This window comes from Monodon monoceros, unplaced genomic scaffold (assembly GCF_005190385.1).
Source record: "Monodon monoceros isolate NGI ecotype Baffin Bay Population unplaced genomic scaffold, NGI_Narwhal_1 Super_Scaffold_3, whole genome shotgun sequence".
Lineage (NCBI taxonomy): Eukaryota > Metazoa > Chordata > Mammalia > Artiodactyla > Monodontidae > Monodon > Monodon monoceros.
Window position 1 is genome coordinate 14130707 of NW_021703780.1, and position 16066 is coordinate 14146772.

At 40.4% G+C, this 16066-nt stretch overlaps 1 protein-coding gene and 1 pseudogene across 1 annotated transcript in view; both read left to right on the forward strand.

The window, feature by feature from the left end:
* Window positions 1-16066, forward strand: part of STMND1 (stathmin domain containing 1) — a 35239-nt gene that overhangs the window by 4894 nt on the left and 14279 nt on the right. The window contains exons 5-6 of the mRNA XM_029242319.1: window positions 10513-10693; window positions 15898-16053. Coding sequence (XP_029098152.1) covers window positions 10513-10693; window positions 15898-16053 — 337 coding nt within the window. The remainder of the gene's footprint in view (window positions 1-10512; window positions 10694-15897; window positions 16054-16066) is intronic.
* Window positions 5100-6609, forward strand: LOC114908035 (annotated as a pseudogene).

Below are 16066 nucleotides of genomic sequence, written 5' to 3' on the forward strand. Positions count from 1 at the left end.
TGCTGTTTTTCCCTCTCCTTCTCCAAAAAATAATGTGATTTTAAAGTACTAATCCATTTGGCTTTTCCTTGTTTGTGCAAAAATCTTTTAAAATTTATTTTACTGGCATGATTACATATAAGACTTCAGTAGAAGAAAATTTTCACTATTTGAGTTTGTTTTCTGGCCATTTATCATTTGTCCCATTTCATGGTTATTACTGAAAATAATTTTGTTGTATAGAGAAGGAGTGCTGAAAAGCAATCCTCTCCAAGTGTCAAATGCACTAGGTCCCTTTGGGCCAAGCATCTCAAGGCCTGGGAGGGGTTTGGGTTTCTTCCTGAATTTCCTTGCTTGGATTTTGGTACAAGACTCCTCATTAGTCTCCCTGGGTGCTTCCTTCATGACCAGCCTCCACCTGCCCTGCAGCTCCAATCTTCCACATGACCTCCAGAGGGATCGTTCTAAAATAAAATCTGATTATGTCAGTTCTCTGCTGAAAAAAAGTCAGTGACCCACTAGGTAGACACACCAACCAATGGTCAAGAATGTGACTACCTAGGTTTGATTTCTGGATTCACCACTTGTTAGTTGTGTGACTTTGGTTAAGTCATTTGACCTCTCTGTGCCCTAGCTTCCTTATCTGTAAAATGAGCGTAATAATAGTTATTTTATAGAGTTGTGAGGATTAAATGAATTGAGTTCACATTAAGTGCTCATACCAAAGCTTGGCACAGAATAAGCACTTGATATTAATTATTACAATCACTATTATTACCATTATTTATGTGAGATAAAATCCTAAGTTCTTAGTGTGCCTTACTAGCGACTTTCGAGCTGACGCCTGTCAAATTCTCCAGTTTCATCTCTCCTTTCCCTCCGATTCTGGTCAGACCTCACCACGTGTTCCGCAACCCCATTCTGTTCCTACCTCTGTGCCTTTGCACCTGTTCTCTTTCCTTCAGACCTTTCCTTCTTTGTCTTCCTGGACCACAGGCAAATATGCCCCCAGGTTTCAATATGACTCAAGACCACTCTTTGCAGTCCCCCTGCCCCTGCCCCCCTGCTGGTGGAGTGGACCTTACACCTTCTCCTATCATATTTCAGAATTTTTCATTGTACTTATTTGTTTCCATGCTTGCCTCCCATCCTAAGCTATTACTGAGGAAAAGAACTGCTTTTTTTTTTTTTTTTTTTTTTTTGGCGGTACACGGGCCTCTCACTGTTGTGGCCTCTCCCGTTGCGGAGCACAGGCTCCGGACGCGCAGGCTCAGCGGCTATGGCTCACGGGCCCAGCCGCTCCGCGGCATGTGGGATCTTCCCGGACCGGGGCACGAACCCGTGTCCCCTGCATCGGCAGGCGGACTCTCAACCACTGCGCCACCAGGGAAGCCCAAGAACTGCTTTTTGTCTTTGTGTCTCCAGTGCTCGCTAGAGTGCTTGGTGCAGAGCAGACATTAACGAATGTTTCTTGGGTGACTGCATGTCCCTCCCGGCTCCTTCAATTCCTTAGCATCTTCCTGTTTCCTAGTAGCATAACTATAGACTAATGACACTCAGCAAGGAGGAAGTTTAATATTAAAATCACCTGAAAATAGACTCAGACTTGACTCACGTCTGTACCTCTCTTTCCCTACCCCAAGCATTTGACTTTGGAAATCTGATCTGGGAAAAGTATGATTATTAATTAAACACTGTCAGGCTGTCAGAACAGTACTTTTTGCTACCTTCATAAATGCGTAGGGCTGAGAGTTTACTAGTTCGGCAATGTCTTTTAAATGAGATCAACATATTTGCTTGCATGAAATATTTATGTTTCTTAGCGGCACAAAATATTCTGAATCAAACTTCTTGAGATCTGCCTGCAGAGTTTCTGTTCACTCTCCCTTAAAGTGGAAAGAGGACATGGTAATAAAATAATGCATAAGAAGGAAAGCATGGGAAACTTTTTTATTTGGAGAATTGCTCTTCTATGTGATTAACTCAAAGTTTCTTGCTTAATATAAAAGGGGAGAGACTAGATTGGAATAGATGATCTCTAAGTATCCTTCACAGTTTTCCCCTAAACTTTGACAAGAAAATTCTTGTTGTCAGTAAAAGGAGCTAACTTTTAAAGTGCAATTAAAAAAAAAAATATATATATATACATTGTAAAGCAATTATATTCCAATAAAGATGTTAAAATATGAATATATATTTCTGTTTGGTTTTTGGAGGGTTGCTATTGATTATTACATTTGTTTGAAGTACACTAGAAAAAAATCAAAATTTGATGAGAAAATTCTTCCTATATGTCTACGGACAAATATATTTATAAAATGCACCTACCAATAATTTGATTTAAGAAGGTTTCAGCTCCAGGGAGCCTTGACAGATGACTCCCTCCCTCCAAGCTGTTTGGCAAATTTGTTTCCCCAAAGCTTTAGAACACAACATATAATACTGCCAGACCAACCAACCAACCAACAAACAAAATACCTTTCTGTAGTTAAAAGTAATACCTTTTTCGGAATGGTGTTAATTCCCATGCATAGCTGTTACCTTGGAATTCACAGTTTTTCAATTCTGTCTAAAATTTATCAATTTTTATTAAGACAAGGAAGCATAAAATGAAATTGATACAAAATGTGGAAACGTTGAATCTGTACTTCTGCTACAACTTCATCTCAAGGAAAAAATAAAACCTTCGACCCACCTCCCCACCCCCTTCCCCCAGTACCATTGCAGACAGACTTCTTATTGGTGTGAAAATATAAGTGCACGCATAGGTAGACCAGGAAAACTGTCTATGCCGTATCCCTGTGAGGCATAGATCTAATTAGTTTGTAAGTATCTCTCATCTTTGGACTATGTCTATTCTCAAGTCTAGATTATGAAATTGGGTGTTAAAATTTCCAGAATGTGTTGCACATAGATAAGATGTTTGAAAGACTTCTTAGTTTGCAAAAGAGAAAAACCTTAAATTTCTGCTCTGGAAACTGAAGGCTGGTGCATGTTCTTTTATGCTGGAAGCTTGTGTTTCATTGGCTACAATTTAAGTTTTGGTCACTGACAGAGCTTGAAGGCAGACCATACCTAAATAAGCATAAATGGGAAAGTTCCTTGCTAAGGCCTGGATGAATTGCTTTGTGGGAACAATTGGGAGGTTGTTCAGGGTTGTGGCATTTAAATCTATTCTGACTTGTATTTGACAGATGATCTTTGTGAAAAGCCACGTGTTAGACTGAAAACATTCAAGTTTGCTCTCAGTTCCAATATGGGCATTTTGTTTATTGTTGTTGTTAAATCAGTTCCCTGTTTCAGGATCTCCACTGGGAAATCTTAAATGGCAAAATTAGTCCCTGTGTGTAACTCAGTGCTTTACTAGGTTCAAAAAACGATGGATCTGTGAAACGAAGTGAACTTGTCAAAATAACTGTCTTACTATCACTGTAGATATTGGTTTTTAATAGTTCATTTGGAAAGAGGGACAGTATAATCTTTACCTTCAGTGTGAACTGTGAGCCCCTAAAAGATAAATATCAGACATGGCCTCCTTTTCCTTTGTTATATAAAATATGTGTGTGTGTGTGTGTGTGTATGTGTGTGTGTGTGTGTGTATTTCATATTATATATATATTTCGTATAACAAAGGAAAAGGAGGCCCTGTCTGATATGATTGTTATTATATAATAACATAGCATGTAATATGTAAAGACTCTTTTCCTGGGTCAGCTTACCATTCAGGGGCTACATGGGCAGCAACTGAGTCTGTGAAGAAAGAGATGGAGAGAGAAAGAGAAAAGCATGTAGGTCCTCTCCCACTTTCTCCTTGCGCTGAGTCATAGTACAGATCTGTTGAGTTTTTATTTGCTTACTTGTTTGTTCAGTTGGTTGTTTTTTCATATTTTCCCGTGTAGTTCTGAGCCACAGAACTAATTAACCATCAACACAATGAACTGATGTTGGTTTAGCTGGAGTGATCATGTTCTGTAAACAGGGTGGTAAGCAATGCGAGTCTCCCTTCGAACACGTGAGAATCGCTAATTGAATTCTGAGAGCCCGAGGGTGACGGGCCCACCACCTAGCTATGATGATTTCTCCTTAGCCTCTGAGGGAGCTTTGGAATGCTTCCAGAAGGTGGTCAAACGTGCTTAGATTTTTAAATTCGTATGATTTTTATTGTGCAAGTCCCGAGAGTTTCATGCTGGTGTCCTGGCTTTTTATTGTTTTCCTAAAGGGAATGTTTTCTGTTTAGTTCCTAGAGTCATAATTTAGAGCCAGAAGGGACCTCTCTCCTTTAAACTGAAGCTCTGAGAGGTCCGTTATCCACCTTTCTGATATTTCGGGGCCCACCTCTTTCCCCCATTTTCACTACCACGGTCCTAGTTCATGCGTAATCCAATCTCACCTGGCCACCTGTAGGCATCGTAACTGGTTGCTCTGTGCTGTCCCATCCTTCCGTGCTGTCCCATCCTTCCTTCTACTCCTGCCATTTGCACTAACCCCAAAGTGATTTTTCTAAAAATCATACCTGATGCTTTTACACATCCATGTGTAAAAATCCTACAAAAGATTCCTGTTGCCTTCAAAATAAAATGACACGTCTTTACCTGTGGCAAAAGACTTTCCCACCTCAGCACCGACCACTTTCTACCTCAGTCTATTTCTGCTAAACTGGAGTAATTCAAGTTCCTCGGCACACCATGTTGTTTCACACCCTATCTTTGTGTGTACTTTTTCCTGTGTCTAGAATGACCTTTTCTCCTTCCCCACTGGAAGCTCATTCATCAAGACCCAATCCAGGCATTTTCTCGTTGATACCATTCGTGACCCCCAACAAGACACACACGTGTATCCGTGTGACAGGGCTGTGCTGAAAAGAGTGGGAGTTGGAGGGTGGAGGCTTGAGGCCCTTTGAAGTTTCAGAGGAGAAGAAGCTCACCCCTTGGGCCGAAATAGTAAAATCAGTAAAGATTTTAAAAATGGCTAGAAGGGTGTGGACGCAGCTTTGTTGCCTGAGGCGGGTGGCGGTGGAAATTAAGGGAGTCGGGGGCAGCGCTTTTCGGGACCCGCAGTCGCGGCCGTTGCAGTCACTTCGCCTTGTGGCCTTTAGCGTAGGAGTCGCATCGATAGCAGCCATGAGCAGTGGGGTGTACGGGGGAGATGAAGTTGGAGCCCTTGTTTGTTTTTTGGTTTTTTTTTTGTGGTACACGGGCCTCTCACCGTTGTGGCCTCTCCCGCTGCAGAGCACAGGCTCCGGACGCGCAGGCTCAGCGGCCATGGCTCACAGGCCCAGCCGCTCCACGGCATGTGGGATCTTCCCGGACCGGGGCACGAACCCGTGTCCCCTGCATCGGCAGGCGGACTCTCAACCACTGCACCACCAGGGAAGCCCGGAACCCTTGTTTTTGACATTGGATCCTATACTGTGAAAGCTGGTTATGCTGGTGAGGACTCTCCCAAGATGGATTTCCCTATGGCTATTGGTATGGTGTAGAAAGAGGTGATGGAAGTACATTGATGGAAATAGATGGTGATAAAGGCAAACAAGGCGGTCCCACCTATTACATAGATACTAATGCCCTGCGTGTTCTGAGGGAGAGTACAGAGGCCATATTCCACCACTGAAAACTGGCATGGTTGAAGATTGGGGTAGTTTCCAGGCTATTTTGGCTCATACCTCCAAAATGAGTCAAATCAGAAGCCAACCTGCATCCTGTTCTCATGTCAGAAGCCCCGTGGAATACCAGAGCAAAGAGAGAGAAACTGACAGAGTTAATGTTTGAACACTACAACATCCCTGCATTCTTCCTTTGCAAAACTGCTGTTTTGACAGCATTTGCTAATGGTCATTCTACTGGGCTTATCTTAGCCAGTGGAGCCGCTCATACCACTGCAGTTCCAGTTCACGATGGCTATGTCCTTCAGCAAGGCATTGTAAAATCCCCTCTGGCTGGCGACTGTATTACTATGCAGTGCAGAGAACTCTCCCAAGAAATGAATGTAGAACTGATTGCTCCATATATGATCGCATCAGAAGAAACTGTTTGTGAAGGATCTCCAGCAAACTGGAAAAGAGAGAAGTGGCCACAGGTTACAAGGTCTTGGCACAGTTACATGTATAACTGTGTTATCCAGGATTTTCAAGGCTCAGTACTTCAAGTATCAGATTCAACTTACGATGAACAAGTAGCCGCACAGATGCCAACTGTTCATTATGAATTCCCCGACGACTACAACTGTGATTTTGGAGCAGAACGGTTAAAGGTTCCTGAAGGATTATTTGACTCTTCCAATGTAAAGGGGTTATCAGGAAATACAATGCTGGGCGTCAGTCACGTTGTCACTACAAGTGTTGGAATGTGCGATATTGATATCAGACCAGGTCTCTATGGCAGCGTTATAGTGGCAGGAGGAAACACGCTAATACAGAGCTTTACTGACAGGTTGAATAGAGAACTCTCTCAGAAAACACCCCCAAGTATGCGGTTGAAACTGATTGCAAATAATACAACAGTGGAACAGAGGTTTAGTTCATGGATCGGTGGCTCCATTCTAGCTTCTTTGGGCACATTTCAGCAGATGTTAATTTCCAAACAAGAATATGAAGAAGGAGGGAAGCAGTGTGTAGAAAGGAAATGCCCTTGAGAAGAGTTCCCGAACCTCTACCTTCTATGTCACCTTATGTTTCATAGCTTTAGTATACTCAGGAAAAGAACAACCATCTTTTGTAGAATGTTTATACATTTTTGCATATTTCAGTTTCCACTTAAATTTTTTTTTTTTTTTTTTTTGCGGTACGCGGGCCTCTCACTGTTGTGGCCTCGCCCGTTGCGGAGCACAGGCTCCGGACGCGCAGGCTTAGCGGCCATGGCTCATGGGCCCAGCCTCTCCGCGGCATGTGGGATCTTCCCGGACCAGGGCACGAACCCGTGTCCCCTGCATCGGCAGGCGGACTCTCAACCACTGCACCACCAGCGAAGCCCTCCACTTAAATTTTTTAAGGCTTTAACTGGCTCTGTAGATTAAAATAAGTTTGTGCTTTCCTTGAAATGCACTTATTCTTATTACAAGCATTTTATAATTTTGTATAAATGTCTATTTTCTCTAAATATTTTGCTTTCAGTAAAATGCTTTCCAACTCCGTTTAGTATATTACCACTGGGTTGGTAGAATTGCTTTTTACTGACTAGTAAAACTTACTGCCTATATTTTTTACCTTAAGCTTTTAAAATTGAATAAAAATTACTAGCCAAAAAAAAAGAAATAGCTAGAAGACAATAGTCTGTAGGAGAGGCTTATGTTCTTGCCTCTTCTAGGGATACTATAGAGGATTCCTCTGGTAAGTGTGTCTTGGAGAAGGAGCTGGCTGATAACATCTACTAGAGGCCTTGACTTCCATTGAATGAGGAGTGGGAGAGAAAAGTTTTTCTGAACATATTAATTTACTTCCTTTCAAAATAAATGACAGTTCTTTAAATCAAATTGATTTAGCTTTATGAAAGACTCCTTATATTTTCCCTCTTTTACTGTGGAATTATGAAAAATTTGACATGGACCAGCATTTTGGAGTTGGTGGTTTACTAAATCACCTATCAGCCCCTTTTATGCCATGTTTCAGCCTATTTACAAGCAGTGAAACTGTGGTATGAAGAAATAGACATCCTTAAAAGGAGAAGGTGGGATTGTAAGTCAGTGCAGGATTTATAGAAGGCCCTCTGGAAACACATATTAATATAAAGTATGTATATCCTCTGACTCAGCAGGTCCACATCTAGGAATTTATTCTCATGGAAGGATTGGGTGAGTTCACACTGATGTATATGCACAGATATTATACCAGTTCTCTTTATTATATTGAGAAGTTAGAAACCTAGATGTCCTTCAGTAGGTGGTTTAGTTACATAATGGACTGCAATGCAGTCGTCAAATAAACAACTACTCTCACCATTAAATAGAATGAGATAGACCTATATGTATTGACATAGGTAAGTGTCTCTGATATATAATAGTTACTAGAAAACAAGGGTTACAGAAATACAATATATCACTTAATATATAATCTGGTTTTTTTTGTTTCTTAAACAGCTTTATTGAAATGTAAACCACATATATTGATACAATTCATCTATTAAAATGCACAATTCACAACCATCACCACAAGCTAATTTTGGGACACTTTTGTCCCCCTAAAAGGAACCACTATCCATTGGCAGCCAACAGGCATTTCCTGAGAAACCACTAAATCCGCCTTCTGTTTCTATTAATCTGCCTCTTCTGAACATGTCATGTAAGTGGAATGATCTTTGTTACTGGCTTCTTTCACTTAGTATAATGTTGTCAGGTGTCACCTGTATTGTAGCGTGTATCTACTGATACACGTAAGTCAATAAAAAGCTTCATTGCTTTTTATTGCCAAATAATCTTCCTTGGTATGGATAGGCCACATTTAATTTATCTAGTCATCAGTTGCTGGACATTTGGGTTGTTTCCACTTTTTAGATATTTGAATAATAACTATGAAGATTTGTGCAAGATTTGTGTGCAAGATTTTGTATGAACAGACGTTTTCATTTTGCTTGGGTATATACTTAGGGGTGGAATTTCTGGGTCATCTGGTAACACTATGTTAAGAGGAAATTTTTGAGGAACTCTCAAATCATTTCCCAAAGTGGCTGCACCATTTTACATTCCCACGGCAATGTGCAAGGGTTCCAATTCTTCCACATCCGTGACAACACTTCTTATGATGTGTCTTTTTCATGATAGTCATCTTAGTGTGTGTGAAGTGATATCTCTTTGTGGTTTTGATTTACATCTCCCTAATGACCAGTGATACTGAACATCTTTTCATATGCTTACTGGCCAATTCCAATTTATTTTTAAAGATTATAGTTATATAATCAAGCATATTTGGGAAGTTATATACTAAGATGTCAATAATGCTTCTGTCTAGGGAATGGTCTTTCTTATTTTCTACTGTGTTTCTGTATCAGTCAGGGTTTTACCAAAGAATCAGAACCAGCAGGATGGATGAACAGATAGATAAATAGATGTGTTATAAGGAATTGGCTTATGCAATTATAAGGGCTGGCAAAGCAAGTCCAAAACCCATACAATAGAATAGGTGGTCCAGAAAGCTAGGCTGGAGCTGAAGCTGCATCTACAGAATTCCTTCTCCCTCAGAGAAACCTCGGTTCTACTCTTAAGGCCTTCAACTGATTGGATGAGGCCCACCCAGATTATTTGAGGATCATTTCCTTTACTTAAAGTCAACTAATTTTAGATGTTAACCACATCTACCAAATACCATAACAGCAAAGCCTAGATTAGTGTTTGATTGAAACAAAAACAATTATGGTAGTTTCATTTTTAAAAAGGCTTTTACGAAATTGAGTTATTTGTAGTGAGGTGGATGGACCTAGAGTCTGTCATACAGAGTGAAGTAAGTCAGAGAGAGAAAAATACCGTATGCTGACACATATATATGAAACCTAGGGGGAAAAAAATGGTTCTGAAGAACCTACGGGCAGGACAGGAATAAAGACACAGATGTAGAGAATAGACTTGAGGACACGGGGAGGGGGAAGGATAAGCTGGGACCAAGTGAGAGAGTGGCATGGACATATATACACTACCAGATGTAAAACAGATAGCTAGTGGGAAGCAGCTGCGTAGCACAGGGAGATCAGCTCGGTGCTTTGTGACCACCTAGAGGGGTGGGATAGGGAGGGTGGGACGGAGATGCAAGAGGGAGGAGATACGAAGACATATGTATATGTATAGCTGATTCACTGTTATAAATCAGAAACTGACACACCATTGTAAAGCAGTTATACTCCAATAAAAATGTTAAAACAATAAATAAAAAGGCTTTATACATAGCAGTGTCTTTACTTTTCACATTTGATAATTAAACTTGTTCATCTTGGTGTCCTCCAGAATACTCAGCATGATAGCTTGTACCTGGTAGATTCCTATTAGTCACTGCGTTAGATTCCTACTGCCGCTATAACAAATTAATGTAAGTTTAGTGGCTTCAAACAACACAATTTTATTCCCTCACAGTTCTGGAGGTCAGAAGTTCAAAATTGGCTCCACTGGGCGAAAGTCAAGATGTTTGCAGGGCTGGTTCCTTTCAAAGGCTCTGAGGAGAGAATCTTTTTCCTCGATGTTTCCAGCTTCTAGAGCTGCATTCCTGCGTTCCTCGGCTGGTGGCCCTTCCTGCATCTTCATTGCTGGTACTGCAGCATCTCCAACTGTGTCCGTGCTTCTGACGTCGCATCACCATCTTCTCTGTGATCAAATATTCCTCTGCCTCCTTCTTCTAAGGACACCTGTGATTACATTCAGAGCCCACCTAGATAACCTGGGATACTCCTGCTATCACAAGGTCCTTAATTTAATCCCACCTGCAAAGAAAGTCCCTTTGCCACATAAGGTCACGTTGACAGGGTGCTGGGTACTACTCAGCTATTCACAAAGCAGACCGTGTGGCATTTTCATTTTTTAAGAAATCTTGACTCTTACAGAGCCGTTTCCTTTTCACAGGCTGATGTCGGTGTGGCTCATTCCGGGGAAAATTTCAGACCTCACATTGAAACTACGCTGCCCAAGGATAATGTGGGCAGCCCTGGAAGCCTGGACAAGCAGGCCCAGTTGGGAAGCTTACCTGGAACCATTCCAGAAAGTTCCTCATTTCCTAGTGAAAGAAACAGAAGAATAAATTCAGGTAACAGCCCCTGTTCATGTTGATCTATATAAAATACTGTTTCTCTGAATATATTCTATAATGTGTGTTTGGTGACTTATCACAGCTTTGTGAACCAGGCAGTGCTTCAAATGTCAAGGTCGCCATCTCCAAGACATAGCCTTAGGCCTTCATTAGGTGAGTAATACTAACCATTAATCTTCTTGTTGATGACATAATTAAAACTATCTTTTTTTAAACTAAGAGGCTTTATTGGTGGTTGGGATAAGGCCTTGGGAATACGAGTTGCACAGGCCTTAGTTAAATTCCTCAAAACTTGCACTATGTTAACCTCTTTCCAAGGCAAAGTTCTACATTTGAAAAATTAAGTAAAATCTACATCAAACTTTTTCTCTTGTCTCTCCCCATTCAAAGTTATAAGTACAATAAAAATATCTTTCAAAAACATAAAAGATGTGATGTAGACCTGGTGTGTTCTTTAGAAACTATTTGTGGTTTTTCCTATTGTATGTTTTCACTTTACTTGAGTTACCCTTCTGTTGTTAAGAGCTCTTGTTTCTGTTTCATCAGCCTTTGAAACAAATTGAACTTAACAGACTTCAAGGAAGACTTATTTGGGGTAGGGGGAGGCTTTCCTTCCTCATTGCTGTAGTTTCTTCCCTAGGGACCAGTTAGAGTTGGAAAATAGATTGGATAGTAAGTGAGATTCTTTTTCCTGGACTTTTGTGGCAACTCGGGTTATGACAAATTTCCTTTTTTAATACCCTTTTTATTTATTTCTTAAATTGAAGTATAGTTGATTTACAATATTATGTTAGTTTTTAGGAGTACAGCATAGGGATTCAGTATCTTTACAGATTATACTCCATTAAAAGTAATTACAAGGTAATGGCTGTAATTCCCTGGGCTATGAAACGTCCTTGTTGTTTATCTATTTTATACATAGTAGTTTGTATCTCTTCATCACCTACCCCTATCTTGCCCTTCCCCTCTTCACTCTCCCCTTCGGTAACCACTAGTGGGTTTTCTATACCTGTGAGTCTGTTTCTGTTTTGCATATGCATTCGTTTGTGTTATTTTTTAGATTCCACATATAAGTGGTATTATACAGTATATTTCTTTCTCTGTCTGACTTATTTCACGAAGCATAATATTCTCTAGGTCCATCGCAAATTTCACATTTGCCCTCCTCTTGTGCTTCTGATAGGGTGTAGCATGACCTCTGAGGATGAAGGAGGAGATGGGGGATGCAGGGCAGGGATGGCCTCTTTCTCTGCCTCTGTGTTGGGCCAGCACATGTATTTTTTCTCTCTGATGACTCTCTTGATGAGAATCCCTCCTAGACTGCAACACGAATACTCAATATCCATGTGTTAACAGACTAGGGATTGTTAGGAGGACGGGGTGCCCTCCGACAGGCAGTCCTGCCATCTGTACACCGTTGAAAGCAGTGTGGGGAGGGAGGGCCCCAGGTAAGCAGGATGGTGCTAAGAGAGACCAGCAGGGGAGGGACTGAACCACCAAAGCAGGTGTTTTCAAAATGTTGTGTAAATTCGTTTTCAGGAAAGCTCTTCCCACAGGATGAATAAGAACCGGTACCCTGAGCTTTCTACTTGTTCTCTGCCCAGTTTCCTCTCTGCATCCCTGCTCTTCATAGCTACAGAGTATACTTGTTAAAAATTTCAAGGTTCATACAACATTGTAAATCAGCTATACGTCAATAAAAAATTTTTTTAATTTCAAGTTTCACACTAACATTTCCCAAGTATTTCCTTTTAGTAAAAAAACAAAAACTAACACTTCTGTGGAAGTCCCTGGTGGTCCAGTGGTTAGGACTCTGAACTCTCACGGCCAAGGGCCCGGGTTCAATCCTTGGTCGGGGAACTGAGATCCCACAAGCTGCATGGCACGGCCAAAAACAAAAACAAAGAAAACAAAACAAACAAACAAAAAGAACTTCTGATTTTGAGAAGTTTCAGATAAGAAAAGTTGTCCAAAACAAAGAATGCCTGTATTCTTTCACCCAGATTCCTCCAAAGTTAATGTTGTACCACGTTTGTGTTATCACTGTCCCCTCTCTTCCCTCCCTCCCTCTCCCCTCTCCGCCCTTCTCCCATATACATCTATATTTTTTCTGAGAGTAAGTCACAGACATAATGATACTTTACTCTTAAATATATCAGCGTGCATTACCTAAAAACAAGAACATTCTCTGCAAAATCGCAGTACAAGGATCCAAATCAGACAATTACCACTGATGCAGTGCTGTTTTCTCACCTATTCACATTTTGTCAGTTGTCTCACAAATGTCCTTTGGAAATAAATTTCTGGTTCAAGATCTAATGCAGAATCACACGTTTAAATGTAGTTGTCGTGTGACTTCAGTTTCCTTTAATCCGGAACAATTCCTTGGCTTTTTTTTGTCTTCTAAACCCTTGATATATTTGGAGATATAAGCCACTTACTTTGTAGAACATTCCTCCGTTTGGGTTTGTCTGATATTTCCTCATGATTAGGTTCAGAATATGCATTTTGAGCGAGAATACCAAAAATGATACTGTATCCTGCTTAGTACATCAAATCAGGAGGTACGTGATACCTAGTTTTGACTTTTACTGTGGGTTTTTTTTTTTTGCCATTCTGAAGTTTTTTTGTTTGTTTGTTTTTTGTGGTTTTTTTCGCGGTACGCGGGCCTCTCACCGCTGTGGCCTCTCCCATTGCGGAGCACAGGCTCCGGATGCACAGGCCCAGCGGCCATGGCTCACGGGCCCAGCCGCTCCGCGGCACGCGGGATCCTCCCAAACCGGGGCACGAACCCACATCCCCTGCATCGGCAGGCAGACTCCCAACCACTGCACCACCAGGGAAGCCTCTGAAGGGTTTTTTTTAATGTAGTAAAAGTTATCAATCTTTCTTTCATTGAACCTGGATTTTGAGACATAGCTAGAAAGCCTTTCCCTACACCAAGATTAAAGACAAATCCACCCATGTTTTCTTGTATAATTTCACTTTTTACACTTAGGCTTATGAAATTTCTAATGGCATGAACTGATGCTACTGTAAATATTAACTACATAAGAAATAAAACTGGATGTTCAGTATGATGTCAAATTTATAAAAATTAAATTTCATATGTTAACTGGCAACCTCTGAAAGGTAAGAGTATGGACATTTTAATTTTCCTCTTTACTCTTTTTTATATATTCCAAGTTTACTCTGATAACTATGTATTTCTTTTATAATCAGAAAGAAGCACAATGTTATTTTTAAACATTCCCCCAATAGTCTTCAGTGTCCCAAGAAATCATGAATATTAGCTGAAATGACTGATGTAGTCCAGGGATTTCTGTATAAGTGAGCTGTAAATGTCAAGCCAAGTACTTTGGTAGACTCAGAAAAGAATGGATAGAAATGGTTAAAATAATTCTGTTATGGTAGTGACAGATGTCAACGATGACATTCTTTTTAAGAACATCCTGAGAGAGAAGTGGACCATGAACAGTGGGAGCCATTTATTGATACATAACCTATTTGAGAAGGAATACAGTGAGGTGGTGAAGAGCGTGGATGCTAATGTCAAATAGACTTGGATTCAAATCCTAGTTAATTCACTTACTACTTGTGTCACCTTGAGCAAGTTAATTAGCCTCTCTCATATAGTTTATGTATAAAATAGAGATACTGGGCTTCCCTGGTGGCACAGTGGTTGAGAGTCCGCCTGCCGATGCAGGGGACACAGGTTCGTGCCCCAGTCCGAGAGGATCCCACATGCCGCGGAGCGGCTGGGCCCGTGAGCCATGGCCGCTGAGCCTGTGCGTCTGGAGCCTGTGCTCCGCAACAGGAGAGGCCACAGCAGTGAGAGGCCCGCGTACCGCAAAAAAAAAAAAAAAAAAAAAAGAAGAGATACTAACACCTCTGTCACAGAATTTATGTTTGAATTAGATCTTACAAAGAACATAAAGTACTTAATATAGTGCCAGGCACATGAGTGCTCAATAAATGGTCATTATTATTATTATTTTGACCCTTGCAGATAAGCCCAGCTTCTAACAAATAATTCATTCTAATTCCTTGAAGAGGATTCACCTCTTCTTTATTGATTTTTTAATGTTCTTTTAGTTTCTAGTTTACCTCCTTGAAACCCGTGCTTTACTACTCTGTACCAAAATCTGTACAGAGCACTTTAAAATGAGAACTGACTCTATTTCAAACACGTGTATGAGTAGAAGACATAGCATTGGAAAGGTGATAAGACTATAGGAAATTCGTTGGGGTTAATTGCAGCAGGCAATTAGAGAAGTCTCTGATACCAGGAAGGTTAATATTCTGAAGTGAGAGACATCTGGTTTGTGTGTGTGTGTGTGCGCGCGTGTGTGTGTTTTTCCTGTCTTCCCATTACAAATTCATGAAAACTGTCTTTGTTAACCAGTGGGTTTAGAAATTTTCATAAAAAGATTCCATCCACTGGATGAAATGGACTTCTTAAAATAGAAGAGAGCTCATTTCTGAGGACCCCTCATTGCACCTTTATTTTATGAGGTTGTAAAAACAGATGCTTGCTTGCTTATTTATATAATTGGGTGATTTGTAATGGGAGCGGTCTCTCTCATTAGTGCTCCCCTATAAACTATTTCAGCGCCATTTTTAGAATAAAAATTTAGCTACCACTCGACTCCAATTCTGATTTGGTTCAAAGACTCTTTTCAAAAAGGCATGCTTTTACTTATGTAGATTTAGCAGATGGCGTAATTGTAAACTCAGGGTTGCAGAACTAGAAGTCTCTTGGCAACATCACGCTGTTTATCCTTTGTATACAAAGCATAGAAACCAAACTGCAACTCAGAGTCACTGAAAGACTATCTCATTTGTGGCTATGGTTTAGCTTCATAATTATTGCACAGAACCTGTATAATCGTACCCAAGTGTGTAAGTGTTGTTACAACAAAAAAGTAGTACATAGCAGCACAAAGACTTTTTGTTATGTTAATATTCGACCTGCTAAGTAAACAGTATATTATGTTGATGTGTATCCTCTGTAAGAACATTAAGGATTTGAAGTTCAAAGGATTGTAAAGATTTGTAGTAGAAACAGATATTTAGGTACAAGTGTTGAGACTAAGAGTTAATTAGCATGATTTATAAGGCATGTATTTAGCATTTGATTGATAAAATCTTCGTGCTTAAATTTCTTTTTTCTTTTCTTCTTTTTTCTTTTCCTTTGAAAGACCTAGTGATCAGTGGATTAATCCATAAACCCCAACCCTTAGAGAATCGAGAGCAACAAAAGTCATCAGACATCCTAGAGGAGTTAATTGTTCAAGGAATAATACAAAGCCACAGCAAAGTATTTAGAAATGGAGAATCATGTGATGTCACGGCAAGTAATTTTGTAAT